Source organism: Callorhinchus milii, unplaced genomic scaffold (assembly GCF_018977255.1).
Source record: "Callorhinchus milii isolate IMCB2004 unplaced genomic scaffold, IMCB_Cmil_1.0 Scaffold6, whole genome shotgun sequence".
NCBI lineage: Eukaryota > Metazoa > Chordata > Chondrichthyes > Chimaeriformes > Callorhinchidae > Callorhinchus > Callorhinchus milii.
This window is the reverse complement of record NW_024704747.1, coordinates 22,392,409-22,418,548: the sequence shown is the minus strand read 5'-3', so window position 1 is coordinate 22,418,548 and position 26,140 is coordinate 22,392,409. Positions and strand designations below refer to the sequence as shown.

At 43.2% G+C, this 26,140-nt stretch overlaps 1 protein-coding gene and 1 non-coding gene across 3 annotated transcripts in view; both read right to left on the bottom strand.

The window, feature by feature from the left end:
- LOC103176542 (signal transducer and activator of transcription 4) overlaps window positions 1-11,420 on the bottom strand; it is a 33,408-nt gene extending 21,988 nt beyond the window's left edge. Inside the window, exons 1-4 of one of the 2 annotated variants that reach the window (XM_007890162.2) lie at window positions 11,003-11,420; window positions 7,324-7,452; window positions 5,829-5,973; window positions 2,317-2,415 (exon numbers count right to left, since the gene is read on the bottom strand). In XM_007890162.2, coding sequence (XP_007888353.1) covers window positions 2,317-2,415; window positions 5,829-5,973; window positions 7,324-7,451 — 372 coding nt within the window. In that variant the 5' untranslated portion in view covers window position 7,452; window positions 11,003-11,420. The remainder of the gene's footprint in view (window positions 1-2,316; window positions 2,416-5,828; window positions 5,974-7,323; window positions 7,453-11,002) is intronic. The other variant, XM_007890163.2, reaches the window with a different exon arrangement.
- Window positions 5,613-5,684, bottom strand: trnav-uac. The gene has a single exon. It is a non-coding gene; the product is annotated as a tRNA-Val (tRNA).
- Window positions 11,421-26,140: the final 14,720 nt, after the last annotated feature.

The following is a 26,140-nucleotide window of genomic DNA, read 5'->3' as shown; positions in this document are numbered from 1 at the left end:
CTGCCTTGGAGTCCTCTGAACTCCTCTCCCTCTGGCCTTCAACCCTCACCGACCCCTCTTCTGCTCTCACCCTCCTCCACAACACCCTCTCCTCCACACTTGACACTCTTGCCCCATCACCTCCCGTACTGTCTCCTACTCTCGCTCCTCCCCCTGGTTCACCACCCACCTCCGCTCACTGAAGAGCCAGGTGCGGGCCGCTGAACGCACCTGGGTCAAATCTGGCCTAACGGTCCACCGACAAATCTGGCTGGACCTCCTCAAAATCTACCGCTCCACTCTAGCCTCGGCCAAATCGTCCTTCTACTCCAGGATAATCCTGGAGGCGAAGGACAACCCCAGGCTACTGTTCTCTACCACATCCCAACTCCTCCGTCCCCCCCACCACCCCGCGCAGGTCATCTCCTCCAACCTTCACTGCGAGGAGATGCTGGATTTCCTTGAATCCAAGATCAAGGGAATCCGCTCCGCGGTCACTTCCCCTCCAACATCCACCCACCACCCACCCCTTCCCTCCCACACTCCGACTCCTACCCATCCTCCCCTACACACCTTCGTACCCGTTTCCCCATCCTCTGTCACCAAACTCATCCTCTCCCTGAAACCTACCACCTGCTCCCTTGACCCCATCCCCACTCCACTCCTTATCTCCCAGCTCCACCTCCTTGCCCCACATATCACAGACATCGTCAACCTGTCCCTCTCCTCTGGCTCTATTCCCATTCCCTTAAAAACTGCCACCATCACTCCCACCTTAAAAAACCCTCCCTTGATGCGTCGCAGCTATCAAGCTACCGGCCCATCTCCAACCTCCCCTTCCTATCCAAGGTCCTGGAAGGAGTTGTCGCCTCCCAGCTGCGCTCTTTCCTCTCCAACCATTCACTATTCGAACCCCTTCAGTCGGGTTTCCGTGCTGCCCATAGCACAGAAACTGCCCTGGTCAAGGTCACCAATGACATCCTGACCATCTGTGACCAGGGCTCCCTCTGCCTCCTCGTCCTCCTCGACCTATCGGCAGCATTCGATACGGTCGACCATGCTATCCTCCTCCACCGCTTGTCCTCCCACCTAAACCTTCAAGGCCCTGTCCTTGAGTGGTTTAGGTCGTACCTCTCCCACCATCTTCACTTTGTCTCCACAAATGGTTTTTCCTCCACCCCCCACACTGTCTCGTGTGGTGTCCCTCAAGGCTCTGTCCTTGGTCCCCTCCTCTTCACCCTCTATATGCTCCCCCTTGGTGACATCATCCGCAGACATGGGGTTAACTTCCACATGTATGCGGATGACACCCAACTCTACCTTTCCTCCTCTACCCTCAACTCCACGACCACCGATGTCCTGACAGCTGCCTGTCCGACATCGAGTCCTGGACGAGAGATAACTTTCTTCAGCTCAACGTGCGCAAAACTGAGGCCCTCCTGATTGGCTCACGTCAGCGCCTCCGCACCTCAGGCGCTGACAACATCAGCATCCAAGGCTGCACTCTCCACCTCTCAAAGCCAGTCAGGAACCTCGGGGTTCTATTCGACCCTGAGCTGTCCTTTCTCCCTCATATCTGCGCCACAACTACCACCGCCTTCCATCACCTCCGGAATGTCGCCCTACTAGGGCACTACCTCACCCCTCACGCTGCTGAAACTCTGGTCCACGCCTTTATCACTTCAAGGCTGGACTATGGGAACTCTCTCCTCGCCGACCTTCCCGGCACCTCCCTCCACAACCTGCAGGTCATTCAGAACTCTGCAGCTCGTGTACTGTCCCGCACCAGGCTTCGGGACCACATCACTCCCACCCTCGCTCGCCTCCACTGGCTCCCCATCCCCCAGAGGATCGAATTCAAGATCCTCACCCTCACCTACAAGGCCATTCACGGCCTCGCTCCCTCCTACCTCTCCGACCTACTATCCCCCTACCTACCTGCCCGTACCCTCCGTTCCTCTGGCTCCGATCTGCTCCACATCCCCCGCCCCAACCGCCCTACCATCGGTGGCCGGGCCTTCAGCCTCTCAGCCCCAGGCTCTGGAACTCTATCCCCAGTGCCTTCGCCGCCTCCTCCCTTTCCTCCTTCAAGGCCGGTCTCAAGACCTTTCTCTTTGACCGTGCCTTCAGCTCCCCTCTCGACTCTCTACCCCCTCCTCGCTCCCTCCCTTCCCTCCCCTCCCCCTGACCATTTCCCCCCTGCTCGGGTCCTGACCCAACTGTACAGCGCCTTGGGACGTCCTCCCGATGTGAAAGGCGCTCAATAAATGGAATCTTGTTGTTGTTGTTGTTGAAGTGCTTCACGAGAAACGTAAACTATGAAGAAGCATTGCATACCTGCTCCGGTGTGTTCACTGCTGCCAGAATCCTCTGCTCTTCCCTCAAGCAGGCAGCGATAACTGATGCCATGTGCAAAGGGTTCCCCAGGTACTGTACCTGCAAAGCAAGGCGAAGGCTACCCATTTACAAATTGTTCATAAGTATGGCTTGCAGACAACAGTTTTTTTTTGCACCCTTGCTGCCTTTTCTCTAGCTGAGAGGGGGAGGGGGACATTCATCTCTCTTTCCCCCTTCTTAAACATTCTTATCATGCAGTCTTTCCAGTTCAGGGGAAGGAATGGAGACCAAACTAGGAAAACCTCATAGATAAACTGTCCTGTAGATAAGGCGTTAAACCGAGGTCTCGTCTGCCTGTTAAATCTACCATGGCACTGGTAAGTATTGCCTGGTGTCCTGGCCAACAATCCCCTAAATAAAATTGGTGACTCATTCCATGGCTGTTTGTGGGACATTTATGTACGCAACTGACTGCAGCGCCTCACCCACAAAATACACAGTCTTAATTTACAGTATTTCCTGTGAAGCGCTTTGTGACGTCTCAACATCGTGATAAGGCATTTATCAAATACAAGGATTATTATTATCAGTATGATATTCTTGGCTGCAAATGGCCACACTGCTGCTGTGGAAAGGACCAGCCAAGATCAGTGTCCGAGACACATGGTTACAGGAGCACTCTGTGTTTAGAAATCCATCGCAAATTAGACACCAGCATATTCATGTCTAGCACCTAAACCACGGAATTTTTTCAGAAGGATTTCCAAATACACTGGAAATTACTGAATACTACATTTGGCCCATGAGTGGGTGGGTTGTGCTGCAGAACGTACTGACAGGCAAAGTTCACACCTACACAAATTTCTTGTCTGCAAAACTAAATTGCGGATCCATTAAAAAAAAGCTAATACTGGCAAGATTTGCTGCAGTGAAACTTTAAATATAGCCTGGTTTTGAAAAATCCTGGTATATCACAGAGGTTTGAGTTTAAAGTGAAGGTTGATCAAGTAACGGTACGTGTGGGTAGAGTGAATGCTTTGGGTTTTTCCCCTAACTCTTTCCTGATTTTACAAAGTGTGTACGTCTGATTTCATTTGGAATTTTGTTTTATTCTGATTTGACTAATGTTATTTTTCGTTAGCTATTTAACACGATTGTATTATATGTGTGGAAAGGTGACATCACAATGTTTCACTTGGGACATCACACACTCGCTCGAATTTCTCACTCTTTCTGTAGGGAATCACTTGATTTTCACTCAGCCCCAGTGTCCCCAGTATCACGGCTGAGATAAAGGATTCACTGTGGTGGAAATTCCTGTGCTGGCGCTCGGTGGGGCAGTGCTGGCTGCTTATTCCTTCACCATTCTTCTCCTTTCTGTTCGCTGCTCGCAATACAGCAATTGCATTTCTTTCGCTCATCGATCATATCATTTTACCTTTCGCCATCATTTTACTTTCCCTGCTGACCATTCACAAATGGAGCTATGCAGCAGTAAACCACAGTTCTAACCTGATGTGCCTCTCCTTTTCCGCTAACCTGCCACAAGTGCAGCTCTTTCCTGTACCACTCATGTTCTATTCAAACTTAGTGATGCACAGGAAGAGGTGAGTGGGTTGTTTTGCAGGGAACGGGAGGGGATGTAGTTAACTGAGACAAACACTTTAATTGACAAAAAGCTGAACTGGCATTTCTGGGTCTGAGAAGGGAGTTTCGCCTGGTGTTATGGCCAGCAATACCCTAAATAAAATGGGTGACTCACTCCATGGTTGTTTGCGGGATGTTGCTGTACTCAACTGACTGCCACATTTTGCCCAGCAAATACACAATCACACTACTTTACAATATATCCAGTGAAGCACTTTGAGACATCTTGACCGAGTGATTATATCAAATGCAAGGATTGATTTAAAGATCACTGAGATTGCACTGGTACTAGCATTCACCTTATTTCTGTTCTGTAAAGTACCATTTTTCAATGATACTTTGGCACATTTACTGGACCTGTGATTACCTCTACACACAAATCAGGTATGTATGTGGGTCTAGGTTTATTCTATTCTCTTAGCATTTCTGAGTGACCAGAAGGAGAGATTAGAGTGGTTACCTATAGCACAAGTAGCAGCAACTAGTGTAGCATTTTAGTGGTCTGTACTTCGAATGCCTACAAATTACCACATTCAGCACTTACCATTGTTTCTGTACCTTTCCTGAGATACAATCTGAGCAACACTATGCGGTGCATTCATTAGGCTCTTCAAGAAAAGAGGTTGAAGTGTCATACATTGAACAATGCAGTTTCCTCTGTCCCTGATTCTTACTTTCCATAGTAGAGCTGAACAGGATGCTATTCATCGCTCAGCACATTCAAATACTTTCCATTCCCGAAGGGTTTATTACGCTAACAAATCTAATCTAATGTCAATGAATGGTTTATAAGAAAACCAAATGCGCAGAAAATATTATTCAGTAAAAAAAATTCTAAAGATAACTCGTTTGACCCGTTTCTTGGGGAAATGTAGATAATCTCAAAAAGACTATTTGCACTTAGGTACCAGAGTTAATGGTGATGTTTATTTTGTGGAACGATAATGTGGAATTGCAGGATTATTGAACCTTTTGTTTGTTTTCATGTGTGACATTTTTACTGCATTGAGCATTGATATTCTGTTGTTGATGTATCATTTCATAAGTTATTTTCTTCCTCTCTCACTCTTATTATATAACATTTGATTTGTTACAAATTCTTCATGGAGAAGGTTACTTTCGAGGCTGGTAATCTTTAGCATGGGATTGTAATAGTCAGACCTTTTTAATTCACAAGCTAAGTGACAGACTTGGGAGGAAAAATGTCCATACTAACCTGTCCGCTCCCTCCGCTCAGCAGACTATGGCCTGCTCCATGGCCCAGTCCTGCCCGCCTCACCATCAGGGGTTGGGCCTTCAGCCTTTCTGACCCGTACCCTTTGGAACTCCATCCCACAGCCCCTTCACCTCGCCCTCTCCCTTGCCTCCTTCAAGGGCCATCTCAAGACCCTCCTCTTGACCGCTCCTTCAGTCACCCTCCTACCCGCATCCTCCTATCCCCACCAGCCTAACCCCACTCTCTCTGCCCTTACGTCAATCCCCAGTACAGGTGCAAATCCTGACTGTCCAGTCCCTTGGGACTTCCTGCTGACTTGATTTTTTAAAAATTATTACCCCTGGAAAAGTGATCTCCAGTTAACTAACAATCGGGTTCCTACTTGCTGCAAGGTAAACAGAGGTGTGTGGAGTAAGGAAACTTGCCCAATGTTTCGCCCTGCCGGGAATCAAACCCAGGTCTTTCGCTTGTAAGGCGAGTGCTCTAACTACTGAGCTACAGGACTCCAGGTATAGGAATAGCAAATTATTAGCAACCTGGCAACCTGGTGGTTTCTCGCCCAGAAAGAAACCTCAGTCTAGGTGATCTGTACAAATATTATATTAGGACACACACAAAAGTGAAGTGAAAAAATGTTATTGAACATTACCTGAAGGTTTTGTTTAATTCTTTTCAGATTGTGCTGAAGTAAGAAGTTTTTTTCAATAGAGAAGCGGCTGTACTGGTCGTCTATTTGTTTTAATAAATTATGAAACAGAAGTGTGGCCAAAGATTCATTCCTTGACGCAAGTTCCCTGTTGAAAACAATCAATGAAAAATGAGTCACAAAGTATCCGATCTCTATCCGAAAGGAGTCTCTCAAAATGTCAAATCACCAACGAAGAAGGTTCTACATTTGTTCCATGGTGGAAAATTCTGCAACGGTTGAAAAGAAACAGACTTCTGTAAGACTTGTTCAAAATCGTAGGTGCCTTCTGCTCCATACATTACACTGCCTGACAAAGCTTTCTTTAAACACCCAGCAGGTCTAATTCTATTTCTTTTCATAAGCTATTTTCTTCCTTTCCCAGTCTGCAGGTTCGTTGTTCCCTGACTAGCGGCCTGCTTCCAGGTTTCTGGCAGCCCAACTCTCGCCAGTTATTAGGATCTAGGAACACAGGAATAAGAGAAGGCCATTCAGCACATCACACCTAGTGCATCAATTTCTTAGATCATTGCAGACATGTTAATCTAAAAGGACACCACAAAGTAGAGTGAACAACTCCGTTGAGGGCATCAATGCTATTCTTTGCCTGATCTACAAGGAGACAACCTCCCGCGGTGTGACAAAACCCTCGCTTCCCTCCAGCTAGCTTTTCTCCTTCCATAAACTAACCTGGTAATTATTCCGAGGGCAACTAATGCAGAAACTTTGCAACATTGTTCATTTTTCAGCTTAAAGGAATCCTTTAAATAAAGAAGAAGCCGAAACATGAAAACTGCATTGACAGCAGGATACATTATAGTAATCAGTGCGCTATTAATTTTATTTTTACACATGTTCTTGACCTGAAATAACCTTTTACTTTGACATTTGTCTACAGTCATTTCACTGATTTTTTGCACCTCTGTTGCATGTTCTCAGTGTCAGCTTCACCTCTGACAACAAACAGTGAAACGGTCTTTGTAGCTATGTTCCAGAACGACATTGGAAACGTATTTCCATTACTATATAATATGACAATGTGGTTAGAATCAAAGCAAAACAGAAAGAAAAGCTGTTATCCTTTTTTTACTTGGCTCCACTTCATTATTTCTGATATTATGGTTCTGAATATTAAACATCAATGTTACTTTATATTTTCATAATGTTTACATCTGTTAGGGAACTACCAACCAAAATCACATCATAACAGTATTGATGTGACTTCTTTAGGAGTCCAAATAAACTTGTGACTGTCACTCTGCTATATTTATATAATGAAGCTTGTTTTCTGTTTGCCTGTGTAAAAGAAATCAATTCCCATTCCCATGATACTGTTTCTGCAGCTGCCAATAACAAAGATCATTTCTTACAAGTGGAAACCTTTTCCGCATAAAAGGCATTATTTATAACAAAATGATTTGTTAATCCAAACTTAAAAAGAAAATAACTGGGTCCTCACCAGTCTTGGTTTTCCAACCAATGTGCTAGGAACTGTCGGACTTCCATGGGAAAAGTGTCATCGTACATCTGGTCCACTTGTTCCAGGAACTGGGAGTCCAGCTGATGCAGTTGATGCCACTGGGACATTCTGCCAAAGAGTCGGCAAAACACGAGACATTAAAATTAACTGGGTGGGAAGTAAGAACAAATTAAGTGTTATGCAGCGTCATTTAAAATTCTTTCAACATCTCGAGAGTAAAGGCAGCACTACACCACGCAGAGCAAAAGGCTGCAGGTTGGAATCCCTTTGAGTCTGTGCTGAGTTAGCTGATCACAGCAGGTACGTGAATTAGAATTACAACTCGCCTCAGCCCCAATGAGTTAAGAAGCAGGAAATATTTCTTGTGATTGTTATTCAGAGACCCCTTGCTGTTAAGTACTCTGAGGCACCGTCCTTCTTGAAGAGCAATATATAAATGCAAGCTGTTGTTGTTGTTGTAAAGAATGCATGTGAGAACAGGAATGGGCTCAGGTAGAGGGTGGAAGGGAGGAGTGAACGTAAAGGGAGAGGAAAGATACTGATGTGCAGAGAAAATCAATACGTTTTCAAATTGAGCTCCATTGGCTAGCAAGCTAGTTTGTTCACAAAGCGATCTCACATTCACACGTCACTTGGCACACATGTACATATGTGCCCTTTGTCAGTAATCACTTTCACAAACATTGTTAGACATCCAAATATATATTATGTGACATCAAAATTCATATTTATGTGGACAGTAATTTTACATTATGTGGATAGCAAGCTTGTACAGTCTCTTTTCTAACCACAATTTTTGTGTGCAATTATAATTATCTTTGCATTTGATAAAGCACCTTATCAGGTCATCAATGTATCTCAAAGCCGTCACAGGATTTTACTGTGAAGTGTTGTGACCCTGTACTTGTTCTATGTAGCGCAAAACCAATGAACGGGTCATATCCTGTTGTAAAACAAGCAACTGAAAATAACTATTTACTGCATCAATGTTTGTAGACAAGCACAGCAGCAAATGTGCCATCAGCAATGTCCCACAAGCAGCCATTGAGTCGGCAAAACTCAACAGACATGGGATGGGATGTTATCTTTAACATCCAGATAAATGGAAATAGGCAAAAGGGACTTTGGTTTAACTAAATACTAAACCTAAATATGTCTGTACTTCCGAAAATGCAGGATTCTCCCAGGATTGCACAGGACTATTAGCCTGGAGACTATAAAGTCAAAGTGTCGACTTGGGGCTTGAACCCACAACCTTGTGATTCAGAGAGAGGATGCTACCAAACTGAACTAGGCTGACATACAATGACTTCACCAAATTGTACAAACTGAGACCATCTTAAAAAGACCTGATGAGCATCATCTGACAAATCTTTCTCCATAGGGATTCATGGTACCAATTGCAACAAAATTGTCTTCTGTACTCTTGTTGAGTTCCAGGGCTAATAAGCATCACATTGAAACAAAACTCAGTGATCCAAATTGTGACTTCTTTTAAGAAATTGGCATCTATAGCCTATAAAATTATGTGCACAAAGTACTTTTAAGTGTTAAGTGTTAGCTACTGAAAGGAAAATAGTTCACTATGGTTTCAACCCCACAGTGGAAAATACAAGTCTAGATAAACATTTAATCACGAAAGTACACCCACTTACAAAAGGAACTTGCATTTTCAGAGTGCCTTTAAACTTTCACAGTACTGTTTTTGTTTGAAAACGAATCAACTAGGAGGATTTTCGACCAAGGCAAACTCCCTTCTCCTTTCGAATTCAAGATCCTCATTCTCGTCCTCACCTACAAGGCCATTCACGGCCTTGATCCCTCCTACCTCTCCGACCTACTATCCCCCTACCTACCTGCCCGTACCCTCCGTTCCTCTGGCTCCGGTCTGCTCTACATCCCCCGCCCCAACCGCCCTACCATCGGTGGCCGGGCCTTCAGCCTCTCAGCCCCGAGGCTCTGGAACTCTATCCCCAGTGCCTTCGCCGCCTCCTCCCTTTCCTCCTTCAAGGCCGGTCTCAAGACCTTTCTCTTTGACCGAGCCTTCAGCTCCCCTCTCGACTCTCTACCCCCTCCTCGCTCCCTCCCTTCCCTCCCCTCATCCTGACCATTTCCCCCTTGCTCGGGTCCTGACCGAACTGTACAGCACCTTGGGACGTCCTCCTGACGTGAAAGGCGCTCAATAAATGGAATCTTGTTGTTGTTGTTGTATTGTGGAATCTTTAGCATCCACCTGAACAGCTCATCTGAAGGATGAGCCACCAACAATACAGTTCTCCACCACGTAGTGGCATTCCTGACTGAGCTCAGGTTCCCCTGTGGAGTATCCACCCCAGAAATAAGAGTGCTACCGACTGTGATTCCAATATCTGATCACATCAGAAGGTATCAGTGCACCAGGGCTCCTATTAACACAAACTTCATATGTTTTAATATGAATATAATTAATATTCCTACAATTCTTTTCCTTGTCAATTTTCTCTTTTTTCTTCCTCTCCTGAACACATTTAGACTCCTTTTTTTTGGAACACCTACTGAACATATTCCCTAATAGGGTAGTCTAGCTGGACAAGCAACCAGAAGCATGCAAGTACAGCATCCGTGATAATAAACTGGGTGTTTTTTTGTTTTAAGTTGGTTAATCTCCAGCGGTACACTGTCACACTCACTGGAAAGTTAAGGTGCTTACATACATTATTTCCATAATACATTTCAATCGACTGATAAGTTTTTTTTCCTTCAAAAAACAAGGCCGCTGCTTTTTTTTAATCAATCCTACTGTGTCTTCTGTGCCCACCGCACGATTTACCGCTATAACAGCCAAGCAAACAGAAAGTTAACTTGCTTGAGTCATCACATCAGTTAGACTGAGTCGTGACCTGAGGGATTTCCCTCTGACAAATGCATGTCACACAAGGGAATCGGTAAAGAATTCAGAAGAAATCTAATTTTTTTTTAGGCTTCACTTTCTTTCCACTTATCGATTTCTAAACAGCGAGAAAAAAATTCGCTAAGTCCTGATCTTCTTCCTTTGCACCGCTGTATTTAATGTGATCAAAAACAAAGCAGCAGTTGAGGGTTGTTCACAGATATTGAAAATGCGATGCGAATTTTCTTGAAGGTATAACGATCAGAGAAAGAGAGAGAGAGAGACGCACAGAGATAGATAGACAAGAGACTTGAGTAAACCACTGCCCGTAATCACATACATTCCATAACTACGTTTAGTCAGTGGAAATCTAAACTAAATGTGACTTTTTTTTTTGCCCCCCAACAGAAACAAAAAGGGTAATTGAATATGTTCACGTTTTACCTCTGGCAGAGCAACATCTGTCCAGTTTGCACCCACAAATTTTATCCCCCCCCCACCCCCACCCCACCACCATGTGTCTACAAGCAGCTCAGTCAGTCAGTCAGTCAGTAAGACCTGTCTACCTTAACTGACTGAGAAACATTTAACTCTGGAACAGTCGACACTTGGTGACATGTGTGTGAAATACCCAATTCTAAACTAAAGTGAAACGAAACAGCGACATAAATATATATATATAGAGAGAGAGAGAGACATAGAGAGAGAGAGAGAGAGAGAGATCTGTATATCTCTAATAGATCTCTAAGTACATAGACACAGTTGCAGAGTCTGCAATGTGGGACTTACCTTATCAGGTGCTCGAGGGGTTTTTTTTTTGCAGAGTTGTGCGCGTGTTGTGGATGGTCTCTGCGGCGCTGACACAAGCGGTGGTGGTGGTGGGAGTGAGTGAGTGAGTGAGTGAGTGGAGTGAGTGGCAGTGGCAGTGGAGTGACTGTGCGGTGTGAGTCTGTCACTCACATGAGTGCTGTTGGTCGAGATGGCTTTTCCTCGGCTCATCAGCCGGTGACGCTGCCCTGTATCGCCCCGCGCACACCCCGAGCTGCGTTGGCCACATTTCCGCTGCCTCCAGACTCGGAGTCGGAGCTGATAAGAGTCTGAGAGACACTGTGGGCGATGCTCTGTCACTCACTCACTCACTCGCTCACTCGCATCACTCGACGTACGTGAGCGAGCAGAGCCCCCACTCCTCCTCCCTCCCTCCCTCCCCCCCACTCCTCCTCCCTCCCTCCCTCCCTCCCTCCTCCCCCCCACTCCTCCTCCCTCCCTCCCTCCCTCCCCCCCACTCCTCCTCCCTCCCTCCCTCCCTCCCCCCCACTCCTCCTCCCTCCCTCCCTCCCTCCCCCCCACTCCTCCTCCCTCCCTCCCTCCCTCCTCCCCCACTCCTCCTCCCCTCCCTCCCCTCCCTCCCTCCCTCCCCCCCACTCCTCCTCCCTCCCTCCCCCCTCCCTCCCTCCCTCCCCCCCACTCCTCCTCCCTCCCTCCCTCCCTCCCCCCCACTCCTCCTCCCTCCCCTCCCTCCCTCCCTCCCCCCCACTCCTCCTCCCCTCCCTCCCTCCCTCCCTCCCCCCCACTCCTCCTCCCTCCCTCCCTCCCCCCCACTCCTCCTCCCTCCCTCCCTCCCTCCCCCCCCACTCCTCCTCCTCCCTCCCTCCCTCCCCCCCACTCCTCCTCCCTCCCTCCCTCCCTCCCCCCCACTCCTCCTCCCTCCCTCCCCCCCCCACTCCTCCTCCCTCCCTCCCTCCCCCCCACTCCTCCTCCTCCTCCTCACAAGGGCTGCGTTGACTGATGCAACGACACGTTGGATGGAATGGATGCAACTTTCTCCACCTCTTCACTCACTCACTCACTCTCTTTCCCTCACTCCACTCTCACTCTCTCTCTCTTTCCCTCACTCCACTCTCTCTCTCTCTCTCTTTCCCTCACTCCACTCTCTCTCTCTTTCCCTCACTCCACTCTCTCTCTCTCTCTCTTTCCCTCACTCCACTCCACTCTCTCTCTCTTTCCCTCACTCCACTCCACTCTCTCTCTCTCTTTCCCTCACTCCACTCCACTCTCTCTCTCTCTTTCCCTCACTCCACTCCACTCTCTCTCTCTCTCCCTCACTCCACTCACTCTCTCTCTCTCTCTTTCCCTCACTCCACTCACTCTCTCTCTCTCTCTCTTTCCCTCACTCCACTCACTCTCTCTTTCCCTCACTCCACTCTACTCACTCTCTCCTTTCCCTCACTCCACTCCGCTCACTCTGTGTGTGTGTATGTGTGTGTGTGCTGTGACCCAAGTCGTGGGCAAATTTGCGACAAATGCAAACGAGAGATCAAAGGAGCTTTTTTAGAAGCGAAACGAAAGAAATATTCACACGTTGGATTCTGCTGATAATAATAATCCTTGCATTTGGTATAGCGCTTTTCACGTCGGGAGGACGTCCCAAAGCGCTTCACAGAACACACTGTAAAGTGAATTGACTGTATATTTGTGGGCGAACGCGGCAGCCAATTGCACACAACAGTGTCCCACAAACAGTCGTACATTGAAAATGACCAATTTATTATTGTTTTTGATTTTGGAGGGATTATTATTAGGCTCTGTGTGGAGTAAGGAAACTTGCCCAAGGTTTCGCCCTCTGCCTGGAATTGAACTCAGGTCTCTCGCTTGCAAAGCGAGTGCTCTAACCACTGAGGTACAGGACTCCTGTTTGAGTGGCCACTTTGCACCTGTGACCCAAGACAGTGAGTGTCACCAGTATGTGGGTGGAAGACATAAAAAGCTCAGCCTGAAGATGATGCCTCTCCCAATATCCAGATGCCTCTGCCTTAAGAGTTCAGGACTGCAAGTTATAGGAAGCCAATTGTAGCGCCCCTCCTGAGATCACTACTAGCGCACCCCTACTAATAATAATCCCTCCAAAACCAAAAACAATAATAAATTGGTCATTTTCAATCTACGACTGTTTGTGGGACATTGCTGTGCGCAATTGGCTGCCGCGTTCGCCCACAAATATACAGTCAATTCACTTTACAGTGTTCTGTGAAGCGCTTTGGGACGTCCTCCCGACGTGAAAAGCGTTATATCAAATGCAAGGATTATTATTATTATTATTATCACTAAAGTCAGCACAGAGCAGGGACTAGATCTTAGACTTCCCTGATCTATATAGTTCATTACTGCATCATGCTATGAATTTCACATAGGTGTTATTAGAAGATTTGCTTTGATCTTTCCACTTGCGTAAATTGTTCTTCACCCATTTGTTTTCAAGTAGAATATTCTAACACCTTCCCATAACATTTAGAAATAAAACCACACACTGGTAACTAGGTGGAGTTTTGACACCTCAATTGGGGCAATTTTAAGTCCAGCTGGTGATTTTCAGCTCTTTCAGTGACACACCAGGTTATTTTCACGTCATGTGAAAACCTCTTCAGGCCTATAGTACCACGTGATCTTAGCCTGTATCTTAAATGTGTCTTAAAATATAAGATTGCTCAGTAAAATCCAGTCTTAATTTGGAAGCTGGTTCTTTTTAAGAACTGTGGAAAACTGGCTTCCTAACAAAGACTGAATTTAATAATCTGAATCTTTAACACAAATGTTTTTGCAGACAAATTGAGTCAACATTCTCTGGCAGTCTCGATAGTCTGGTACTTGAGCCAAAAGGGTCTGCAGTACTCAGACCATCCAGCCTGGGGGCTCATTGACAGGACTGGACACTGGGATTCTTCCTACTAATCTCTGTTAACCCTACAAACCAAAGCCCTATCTGATAGTGGAGTCCTGTAGCTCAGTGGTTAGAGCACTCGCTTTGCAAGTGAGAGACCTGAGTTCAATTCCAGGCAGAGGGCGAAACCTTGGGCAAGTTTCCTTACTCCACACAGAGCCTAATAATAATCCCTTCAAAAACCAAAAACAATAATAAATTGGTCATTTTCAATCTACGACTGTTTGTGGGACATTGCTGTGCGCAATTGGCTGCCGCGTTCGCCCACAAATATACAGTCAATTCACTTTGCAGTAGGTTCTGTGAAGCGCTTTGGGACGTCCTCCCGACGTGAAAAGCGCTATATCAAATGCAAGGATTATTATTATTATTATTATAGTTTTCTAGCTAGACGAGCAATGGGAAGCTTGCCAGACAATACTTTCACTGGCAAGCTATTCAGCTTTAGCTGGTTAAATTCCTGTGGGTCTTTGGCTCTTCCTGACCAATGCTTAATACTCTCTGGATTTAGACAAGTAGTGTACATCCCTCTGGAGAGAGAGTGTGCATTCCATTCCAGACACAGAAATTTCCATGTCCAGATGGCTTGCATAGAACTCTCGGTCTGGTTTGAATCCTCTTAAGCGTGGTGTTGTTGGTCAGACACCCGGCTGACCAACAAAACAACAACAACAACAAGATTCCATTTATAAAGCGCATTTCACGTCAGGAGGACGTCCCAAGGCGCTGAAAACATACTAGGCTAAGGCTTAGTGAAGTTTTGGGACATTTGTTTCCAGTGAGATGTGCCATGACTATTATTGTGGCTATTTAACACTGTTCCTTCAAAGTTTGAGGAGAAGATACACTGGTGAAAACTATGATGATTGTCGATGAACCATCAAAATATTTATCAAGATGAATATATGTTTTCAGATGTACCGGATATTAAAACCATAGTTATAATGCTGCATGTACTCAAACCGTACTAGTGGTTAACACTTTCTGTTAGGTGTTGATCATCAATAAGGGAAGTTATTATAAGTTGAAGAGGTAAAGTAAAGGCCACTTGGGTATTGTATTCAGGAGAACATCTGTGTGGGCACATGCTCTTAAAGGGGTAACTGTTAGAGTTATGTCATTTTAACTCCTGGTGATATCACCTACAGGTGTTACTACTGCAATGATATTTTTCATCACAAAATTTCACCATTGTGGAGTCCTGTAGCTCAGTCGTTAGAGCACTCGCTTCACAAGCGAGAGACCTGGGTTCAATTCCCAGCAGGGCGAAACCTTGGGCAAGTTTCCTTACTCCACACGCCTGATAATAATCTCTCAATAAAAAAAACAATAATAAATTGGTCACTTCAATCCACGGCTCTTTGTGGGACACTGCTGAGTGCAATTGGCTGCTGCGTTTCACCCACAAATATACAGTCAATTCACTTTACAGCATATTCTGTGAAGCTCTTTGAGACGTCTAGAAAACGTGAAAAGCGCTATGTCAAATGCAAAGATTATTAATATTATTGTGTGGTGTGTGTGTGCATAGATTAAAGAAAGAAAGAAATAGGTTTAAGGGGATGGATGCTGCTTTAACACATGAGTAAATGGAGTAGTGACTGTATTTGTGTAAGGTCAACTCAGTTTTCTAGTTGCTTATTAATTGATGCCAGTCTCAGTCTAATTGCTCACCCAGTACAACCATTTATTGAGTAGGATATAGATCGAGCACTGCTTTCAAGTCGGAGTAGAGGTCAAGATAGTCTTGCTGTAAGTGAGTTTGGCTGATAGAAATACATTAAACTGTCCAAGTAACTCCAGTAACTCCAAAGTTCAGGATAGCACATAACTGTCACATAACAGAACAGGGAGAGTTAAAGGTCAGGACCAATAAATCATAGGGAACTAAAGGAGAGAGAGACACACACACATTCACAAACATGTTGCGAAGGATAAAGTGAACATATTTCTGGTCTTTTGGAGGTTCAGATGATTTCAGACAATTGCAAAACCCTGTAAACAGTCACAATGCTGAATTAAATATTAATGTTTGTTTTTTTATCTATTCGGAAAAAAATTCTTAAACTGCTGGTTTCTGTATTGTAAAATTGACGAAATATAAGGAAATGAAACTGATACTTAAACCAACCGCCAATTTGCGTCAGTGCTGTTGGTGCACCACTGACATCTGCTGGCAAATGTAAGGGACTGTGGCGTCTCTCACCAGAAGCGTAGAAGAGTCTGTGGAACTGTGCCCAGGCGTCACTTACCATGGCCTCAAGAGAAAAAGGGCACTTCAAGGGTATACTATGAAGTGTAGTGAATTGTGTATTTTGCAGGTAAAAATGGCAGCCAATTTGTACAACAATGTCCCACATACAGTCTTGGAATGAATGAAGCGAATGACCAATTTTATTTGGGGGGGAATAGTTAGCCAGGTCAACGGGAGAATCCCCCTTCTCTATCTCAAGTTTTGCATTGGTTTTCTTATAAAAATCCACCAGCTCGGGTATTAAGGTGAAATTCCCAAAAATTTTTAGCTTGTTTGCAAAAGTTACAATAGAATGTTGTATTGATTCCCTTTTCCTGCAGAAGTTTGTCTGCAGTCGTGAGTTTAAAAGTAGAACTTTTTCCTGCAGGGCTGATGGCAGATAAGTGTTCTATCAATATGTGTCATTTCAGAGAGATGGACATGAACATTAATTACAGCAATTAAATTTACTCATTGAAACATCGGGCGTCCCCTGAAATTAAAGGCATCTGAGTAGGCTGCAGCAGTCTGATTTGTGGTCATTTTCGATTCTGATGGTATGAATAAATCACAGAGTACGTACAGTGTGGTAACCCTCTGGGAAATCAGATAGGCCTTTGCCACAATAATGAAAGTTCTAATGTTCAAAGAATGCAATTAGTGATGAAATATTCCTTACCTTCTTAGTATTTGCCTACAAAATATGCAGTCATTACACTTTACAGTAAAATCCCGTGAAGCAATTTGAAACCTTTCATTCTGACCCAAAAGGTGTTATCAACAACAACAACATTACATTTGCATAGCGCCTTTCACGTTGGGAGGACGTCCTAAGGCACTGGCATATTATATTCAAATATAGTTATATTCAGATGCAAAGATTATTATTCAAACTACTTTGCTGATTGTTATTTGATGAAAAAGCGCTGACCTTGCAAATGTTAGATGTTTGATAAAGCTCCCGGGAATGTACATCAAAAAGTAAACACATAACAAATCAGGCATAAGAAAAATGGTGTTGGAAATGCAGCTTTTGATGTGATAATTATTGATGGGAATTGGGATTAGAGTGCTGGAGTCAGCTTTAGTGAATGAGTTAGCACCAGTTTAAGTTTGATGAACTGAATAGCCTCATAAGATCATAAGAGGTTCAGATGAAAAAGGCCATTCGGCCCATTTAATCTCATCCTTCCAAAATACTCATCCTATATTCTCCCATTACAGCATCAAGCTGCTTCTGAAGTGTGTCTATCCTGGCTTCAACTACCCTTCATGGTAACCAGTTATAGTCATTAACTACCTTGCGTGCACATAAATATTTTCTTGTGTGTTCCAAAATTGCTTTTTGCAACTCTAAACCTGTGTCTTCTTATTCTGCTTGATCGATCTGAAAGTATTGTTTTGGATTTACTTTCTCAGTCTCATTTCCTCCTATGCTATCATTTGAATGTTTCTATTATCTTCAAAGCATACATGACAGGTGAGTGAAATCAAAATCCTTGCATTTGGTATTGTGCGTATAATGTCAAGAACATCTCAAAGCACTTCACAAAGTTTTCATCTGTATTTGTAGCTGAACGCAGCATCCAATTTATACACAAACAACTATGAAATAAATGATCATTTTTATCTGGAGAATTGTTGTCTAGCCATTGGGAGAAACTCCCTTCTCTTTGTGATTAATGCTTGAGGATTGTTAACATAATAATAATAATAATGATAATAATAAGATCCACTTGAACAGGGTGGGAGCTTGGAGATAATGTTTCAAAGAGACAGCTGCAAATGTCTGTCAAAAGGTTTTATGACAACTTAATGCTTCAGTTGGGGTTGAGACTGGACAAGTCCTGAAACAACAGGGTTTCAAGGTACACCTTAATGCTTTTTTAAATCACGACTTTTGATACAAGAAAAAAACTTTGACATGTTGCCCCTTGTATGTCAAACTTTTACACAAAGCCAGCCAGCGGGTGAACAACTGATGTGTTTATTGACATGGATTGTCAGGGCTCATATTTTGTTTGAGTGAGAATATAAAGTACCATTAATTGCATTCCCAACATTCAAAGAAAGGCACTCAAGGGACAGGCTATGCTAACATTCAGAACACAATAAAAAGAAATCTCGAGGGTGTGTTGCTGGCTTCTATCTTTACCAAAGCAGTCATTTTAAAAATGATGTGTCACAACTGAGGCTCACAATGAAAGCTGATGACAATAAAAGATTGGCCAACAGCAGCAATTATCTAGTAAATTAAAGGGGCAGTTTTTTTTNACAAAAGCGTGTTTGCCAAATGATTATGTATGTTTTTGAACGCTGATATGATATAAAAAATTATGTCCAAAAAATGCACCATTCAGATAACTGAAGTGTGGGGGTTGTGATTGTGATGACAGTGGCAAATGGCAGCCTTTTGTAGTGTAAAGACAATTGTTTTCAATACTGCAGACCAGTTGCTATTATAGTTGCTCCTACTACTTTTTTGGTGTTAATTTCAGAGCATTGCAATTCCTGTGTGAGCTTAGTGTGTCAGCCTGGCTCAGTTGGTAGCACTCTTGCCTCTGGGTCTGAAGGTTATTGATTCAGGACTTGGATTCACATGTTGTCTAAGTTGATACCCCAGTGCAGTGCTGGGGGGTATGCTGCTTTGCTCGAGGTCCTGTCCTTCAGATTAGATATTAAACTGAGGCCCAGTTGCCTATTCGAGTGGACGTTAACGATCCCATGGTATTATTCAAAAAGAGAAGGGAATTTCTCCTGGTGTGCTGGCTAGATAGAATTAGCCATTTACTTCATGGCTGTTTGTTGGACATTGCTGTGCACAAATTGGCTGCCGAGTTCGCCCACAAAACACAGTCACTGCACTTTACAGCACTGTGTAGGCTGTGACGTCTTCTCAATGTAAAAAGCACAATAGCGAATGTAAGGATTTCTATTTGGCATGGACGTCTTTGTAGGAAATTAATTTATCACATTAGAAACTTTTTTTTAGAGTTTGCCTTATTGTCACGCAATCTACTTTATAATGTTTTCTCATTGTGATCACAGGGCATTTTTTTTTGCCGACTGCAGATTTTTCACCATTGGCTTGGCATCATGTTCTTTTCATTTTCGTGGCGTGATTTGAAACATATATCAATGAAACAAGTCTGGGGTCAATCAACTACTAAACTACCTGTATCAAAATACAGTACAGTATTATTGTTAATAGTTGCATATGAGCTATTAGGTGACCAGCATTTATTTGGTAATGTACTTTAATAACCCACTGCAGCACCATTGTGAGCAGAGTAGTGGTTTGGTCATTTTGCTTTGATCTGCAGTTCATTGAAACCATTTAAAACCAATGCCAAAAACAGGTCTGAAAACAATGACATTGCTTAGAAAAATGTTCACTAGAGAACTGCCTGTGCAGATCACATGAGTTTTCACATCACGCTGCAAATTCATTGTTCTTGCTTTAAATTGTAGAGTATACACTTTAGACATTAGAAACGTTATTAAAACATGTTTTACAGTATTTCTTTGGATTGATAATTGGGAATAACAATATTGCCAAATGAAATGTCTCTTCATGATGTGCTTCCACGCTAAGAACTGTATGAAATTTATCATAATCTTGAATCTTGATAACCTGACCTTTGAAGGCCACACCCGCACGATGCCAGTATAACATTTATGTGCTTCACACACAGGTCAGTGGTGGCTCAATGGTAAGTGTACCCAATAAAGAGCTCAATATAGAACACTGTATCCCTTTCCAAGGCCTGGGCCTCAGAAAAGGACGGTTAAATTTCATTTCACATTTCAGAAGAATAATCCTAAAGCATGTGGAGTCCTGTAGCTCAGTGGATAGAGCACTCGCTTTGCAAGCGAGAGACCTGAGTTCAATTCCAGGCAGAGGGCGAAACCTTGGGCAAGTTTCCTTTCTCCACACAGAGCCTAATAATAATCCCTCCAAAACCAAAAACAATAATAAATTGGTCATTTTCAATCTACGACTGTTTGTGGGACATTGCTGTGCGCAATTGGCTGCCGCGTTCGCCCACAAATATACAGTCAATTCACTTTACAGTGTGTTCTGTGAAGCGCTTTGGGACGTCCTCCCGACGTGAAAAGCGCTATATCAAATGCAAGGATTATTATTATTATTATATTATTACCCTATTTGTCTTATTGCGTATACCTTCGTTTAGCTATTCAGGCTTACGTGCTGAGGGCAATTTTCCCGTGTTCTAATTCAGGAAACATTTTAGTAGCAATAGTACAAGATAATAAAATATATCATCTGAACTGCAACAGAAAGTGAGCAGCTGTTACAGTGCTTTCCAGTAGGTGGCAGTTTTATCCAAACTAAGAACATTTTTCCAAAGAAAAAGATTTGTTTCCTCCTGTAATTGTTGCTTATGATCAGAATTCTAGTATGTCCTGAGATCAGTAGCGTCTCCCTGTGTACTAGGGACTGTTTTATATTTACTATAAAACATGATTTCACACCTTCCACAAAATAAAGGTTGCATTCGTGCAAGATATTTTCTCCATTATACATTTTTTGGGTCTAATATATGGAGATTTCTAATATGATTTCTTGATAAGAATACTGAGTGGGGACTCCTTCCAGTCACTGGAAGTGTCAGACTGACCTATATTAATATAAAATAATCCTTGCATTTGATATTGCGCCTTATCACATCTCCGAGACGTCTCAAAGCGCTTCACAGAATATACTGTAAAGTGAATTTACTGTATGCTTTGTGTGTCAAACGTGGCAGCGAATTGTGCACAGCAGTGAACCACAAACGGCCGTGGATTGAGTATCCAAATAGTTGTTATTATTTATTGATTTTTGAAAGGACCCCCGGAAAAGCAATCTGCCAATCGCCTGACAAACGTGTTCCTATTTGCTGCTAGGTATGTGGAGTACGGACACTTGCCTATGGGAACTCTGCTCTGAAAGTAGATTGTCAGAGAGGAGTTCCTGCAAGTCAGTGAGACTTACATCCTTATAAAGAATCCCTTCAGAATATGTCATATATGAGATCCTCTTAATTGTATCTTTACTAATAGATCTATTTCCCTTAACGGAACACTGCTGCGTCTTGTCTACTATGCTCAGGGCTCTGAGATACTGCCCCACAACAACAACAACAACAACAAGATTTCATTTATAGAGCGCCTTTCACGTCGGGAGGATGTCCCAAGGCGCTGGATAGTTGGGTCAGGACCCGAGCAGGGGGGAAATGGTCAGGGTGAGGGGAGGAAAGGGAGGGAGCGAGGAGGGGGTAGAGAGTCGAGAGGAGAGCTGAAGGCACGGTCAAAGAAGGACCCCGGGTGAAGGACGCTATATACATGCATGTAGTTGCACTGGAATTAGTTAAAACGTTTGGTGTATTCCGAGTAATTCACTAATTGTATTTGGAAACATCCATAAAATAAAATCTAAGCACAGTACTGAAGTATTACTGACGGGTTAGCGGGTAGAGTAAACAGCTCCCAATCTGCAACAGTTGGCTGCTGTTTGGTTCGGATGGAGCTAAGAGGTTATGTACCCAGTGTATTCTGAATTTACTTTGTTCAGTTTATTTAGAAGATCGGTTACTTCGATCCTTAGCTCAGACAGAATTTCAGCACAGCAGCGGGTCTGTGTTGTTCAGCTGCATATCCTAGTGTGGCATATTTACATTCTAAGATTACAAAACCAAATTCTTGTGTAGGCATGGAATGGTACACAGATAATGGCTTGATTAAGCAAGAAAACATATTCAGATGTGCACATAACAATCTGACGGTGCTTTGGGTGCACACGGTGTTATTGTTACTTTATCTGTAACCTTTATATAATTTAGGTGAATAATAACTTTTGGATTTGATTTAAATGGCACATGTGCTCCAAACAGAAGGCCTCATTGTTTAAAATATAGGATTGCTGCCACAATCTATTTAGTTAAGAAGACCTATTGTTCCAGTGTATTAACAGAAATGATCTTTTGCCATCTTTATATTTCATCCAAACATGCAAAAAATCAGAGTCATTTTAATTAACTGATTCAACAGTCAAATATTAAGTAGCAAATTAGCACGGTGACTGTCATTTTTCACCTGGTCTGCTCTCTTGCCAGAATCTGTCTTCAAATACATTCATTTGAGCTTTCTTCTGGTTCATGGAATAGGCAGAATTGTTGCTTTTTGTGCATGACAAGTTCCTGCATATAGTCTAGGCTGAGTACGCTGCATTGAGGTGTCATCCTTCGGAAGAGCGGTCAAATCCAAGTCACATCATTTCACTATTTTAATTTGAATCGCTGTTATTATTTCGATTCCATTAGTTACATTTTTGATTATGTCAGTTTGAAAAGTTTGTTTATCTCTCTGATTCCTTTTGTGAGATCCTCCTTAACTCCTCCACCCATCTCTCCCTTACCGCCCACCACCCTTAAACAGTACCTGAAGAAAGCACTCAGTTGTACAGCAGAAGACACAATCTTTGAAAGCGTAGCTAAGTGTCAGTTTGGTTCACCAACTCCATACGTATTCAAGCTGACAGTTCAAAAAAGAATACACTCAGATTCTCTGGTAATTCAGAAATCTGTTCAAAGCATTCAGGACAATAATAATCAAAACAAATCCTTGTGTCATTAACACGCCTCAAAGCGCTTCACAGAATATACTGTCAAGTGAATTGACTGTGTATTTGTGAGTGAACACGGCTGCCGATTGCGCACAGTGGTGTCCCCCAAACAGATGTGTTTCTAAAATATTTTTAAATATATGTATAGAAGAAAAAATATTTTCATTTGCTATTGTATCCATTAACAGAGGAAGAACTCACAGTGCTTCCCATAGTGAGTTATTATGAAGTGTTGTGCCTGACATGTATCAAACACATCAGCTAATCGACTTTGGAAGCTCAACAGCAACAAAAAACAATCAATCTCTTTTAATGAGAATTTTAACAAAGTAGGAATATTGGCCAGGACACCGGGAAATCTCCCTGTTCTTCACATTGGTACCACGGTACCTTTAATTTAACACCTACTTGAAACATCAGAACAGCTAAACAGGATCTAGTTTCAACATCACATCGAAGGGATGTTCCCTTCTTCTCAGCAATGTGCTGTTACTTTGATTCTGAGCTCTGGGGAAATCAACCATGGAAAATTTAAAAGGAAACTGTCTAGTATCTATTGTGATTGCATCAACCAGATGTCTCATAGATTTTCTTAATGAATGGCTATATCTTCTCATTTTTCAGCTAAACATTGAAGGAGATGGAGGAAATAAAACAAAGGGAAGCTGACAAGTTAAATCAAAAGATGGGTTTGGGTGAAGAAAGTCCATCAGCCCATCTGATCTCATCCCTTTGAAGTACATGTCCTACTGTCCCCTCATCACAGCACCAAGGCTTGGTGGATATTTGGAAGATACACTAAGTAATGTCCCCAAATCAGAAAGAAGTTTCACGAAATAAGCAGGAAGGAAAAATCCCAGAATATGAAACGTTTAGAAGATTATTTTTAGAAAAACTTAAATATTTAAAAAATATGTTTTTAAATTATTTATAAATGTATTCATTGCTTGTTGACAAACTGTCTTTTATTGATCAATAAATCAATCTATTTTAATAATAATCCTTGCATTTGATATAGCGCCTTATCACGTCTTCAAGATATCTCAAAGCGCTTTACAGAATATACTACAATGTGTAGTGACTGTGTATTTTGTGGGTGAAATACGGCTGCCAATTGCGCATAAAAAAATTTTTTGATCGCGCTTTACACCTTTCCCTCACCATAGATTTCCCCGCCCCCAAGCTTCCTTGAAATTCCTTGAAACCACTGTAAGGAAAATTGAATGTGATTGCCATACACAGAAAAAAGTGTTTGATTTCCAACTGTCACATAAAGTCTAACTCAATAAATCTACATGAATATCTTACATTTCAAGCCTGACATTAAAAAAAAGCCTCACAAACTACAACTAAAATCTCCAAGGAAATGGAGGCCAAATCTCAGCGACTACTTGGAGGAATTATACACAAACATTCTCACAAATTGGAAAATCTTGGAAAATCAACAAACTTCAACATCACAAAAGCACTCAACCATCAGAGTTTATTTTTTTCATCCATGACTGAGATTGAAATAGTTTAGGGTCAACGTCAGATTGCTCCATGTTAGGAACCAGGAACAAATTAAAGTCAACTTTCAGTGACTTTTTTGAATTTAAATGTAATCTCATTTCAACAATCAACAGCAGTGTTACACGAAGGATTTGCAACCAGCTGAAAATATTTGGGAGATGAAATTTTGCACCAGAAAGTACATTCGAACAACTGGTATTACATTAATCTCGGCAACAGTAGGACTAAAGCTAATATCTCTAATAGCACTAGAAAGATTTAGATTTTATTTGAAAAATCAGACGCTTTCGAATGCACTTCATTTTGACCATCGTTTTAATTGCCTTGTTGAAAAAGGAAATTAATTTGCTCCATAATCTTAACAGTGAAGATATTTCAATCAATAGTGCTGCTTCGAATGGATCTGGCATTAAAAACTATTAATTTGGAAATATTGCACGGTGTTTTAATATCAAATGTTGCTGCTGTCTCTGCTGGTCCTGTCTGATGTTGCCTTCTGATAACATTTCAAGAATTGTATTTGTGCATTTGTGTGTTGTCGCATCGTTAAGACTCCAGCAGTACCCCAACGTACGCTCTGGGGACCCCATTGCCTATTGCCAACCTGCACCTAATACTTTCCGGAATTAGATAAGCAGGATGTGTCCCTCCACGGAGAGAGCGCGCATTCCATTCCGATCATCTCTCTCTGGAATTTCCACGTGTAGGTCGGATGCGTGGCATTCTCAGCTTGGTTTGGATACTTTTAAGCACGGCGACGGGTTTCCGCATGTGTCAGACACCCGCCTGATGAAAAAAAAATCTGTGCATTGCTACCTGTGTAATTTCCACCCTCCGATCAAGGTCAAATGCAAAAGTGGTATCATGGGAAGGAGTGGAATGGACAACAGTGACTTAAAGGAACACTTGAATCTAGACACGTCTGTCCCTTCGCATTGAATGGGACTGATATTGCTGACGACATGTACCCTGAACAAACAGAGTGGTTTGTAAACCTGATAAAACAAACTGCTGTGAATGCTGTCTGTATTGTAACAAAGGCGCTCTGAATTTCTGTTAAAGGGACAGTCACATCCAGACCTTAAACGTTTCAAAGGCGATACTTTTTTAACAAAAACGGCTGATATCCCAAGTTGAGGTTTCCATGACACTTTAGTTACATTTGGGGAGTCTTTCAGTCACCGAGAGTCCCTGTTTTTCAGAACTTTGGGGAATTACCCAAAACATTTCTTTGATGTTTGGTTTCTCAAATAAAGGCTTGGAAACCCCATTTGTTTCAAAACATCTCCGTGAAACCAGTGGGGTTTCCGATTGTTAAGGCATAATGTTGTTAGTTTCATGGAGAGGTTAGTGAAACTGTGGCACTCATATGGATTTGCTGATGCCAACCTTGGTCTGGTATGGTGTTGTGTCTGTACCTCCCTCTCCCACACCCCCCCCCCCCAATGCCCCCCGCTCCACTGGTCGTCATTTGGTGTATTCCAGCTCCAAGATATGTGTCAGGATGGACAGTGGATTCACTGAGTCCATCCCTCTGGAAAAGGGGGTTCGCTCCCTCCCTTCCCTCCCCTCACCCTGACCATTTCCCCCCAATGCTCGGGTCCTGACCCAACTGTCCAGCGCCTTGGGACGTCCTCCCGAAGTGAAAGGCGCTCTATAAATGGAATCATGTTGTTGTTGTTGTTGTTGTTAAGGCCAGACTGCCCATTGTCACCCACCCTGGTTGATGTGCTCATGGACCATGTGTCGGATGACATGGATGGGGGGGAAATACTTGGGGTATCTGTTCTGAGTTGTGACTCTACTCTTTGCCCCCTCCGCCCTCCGCCCTCCACC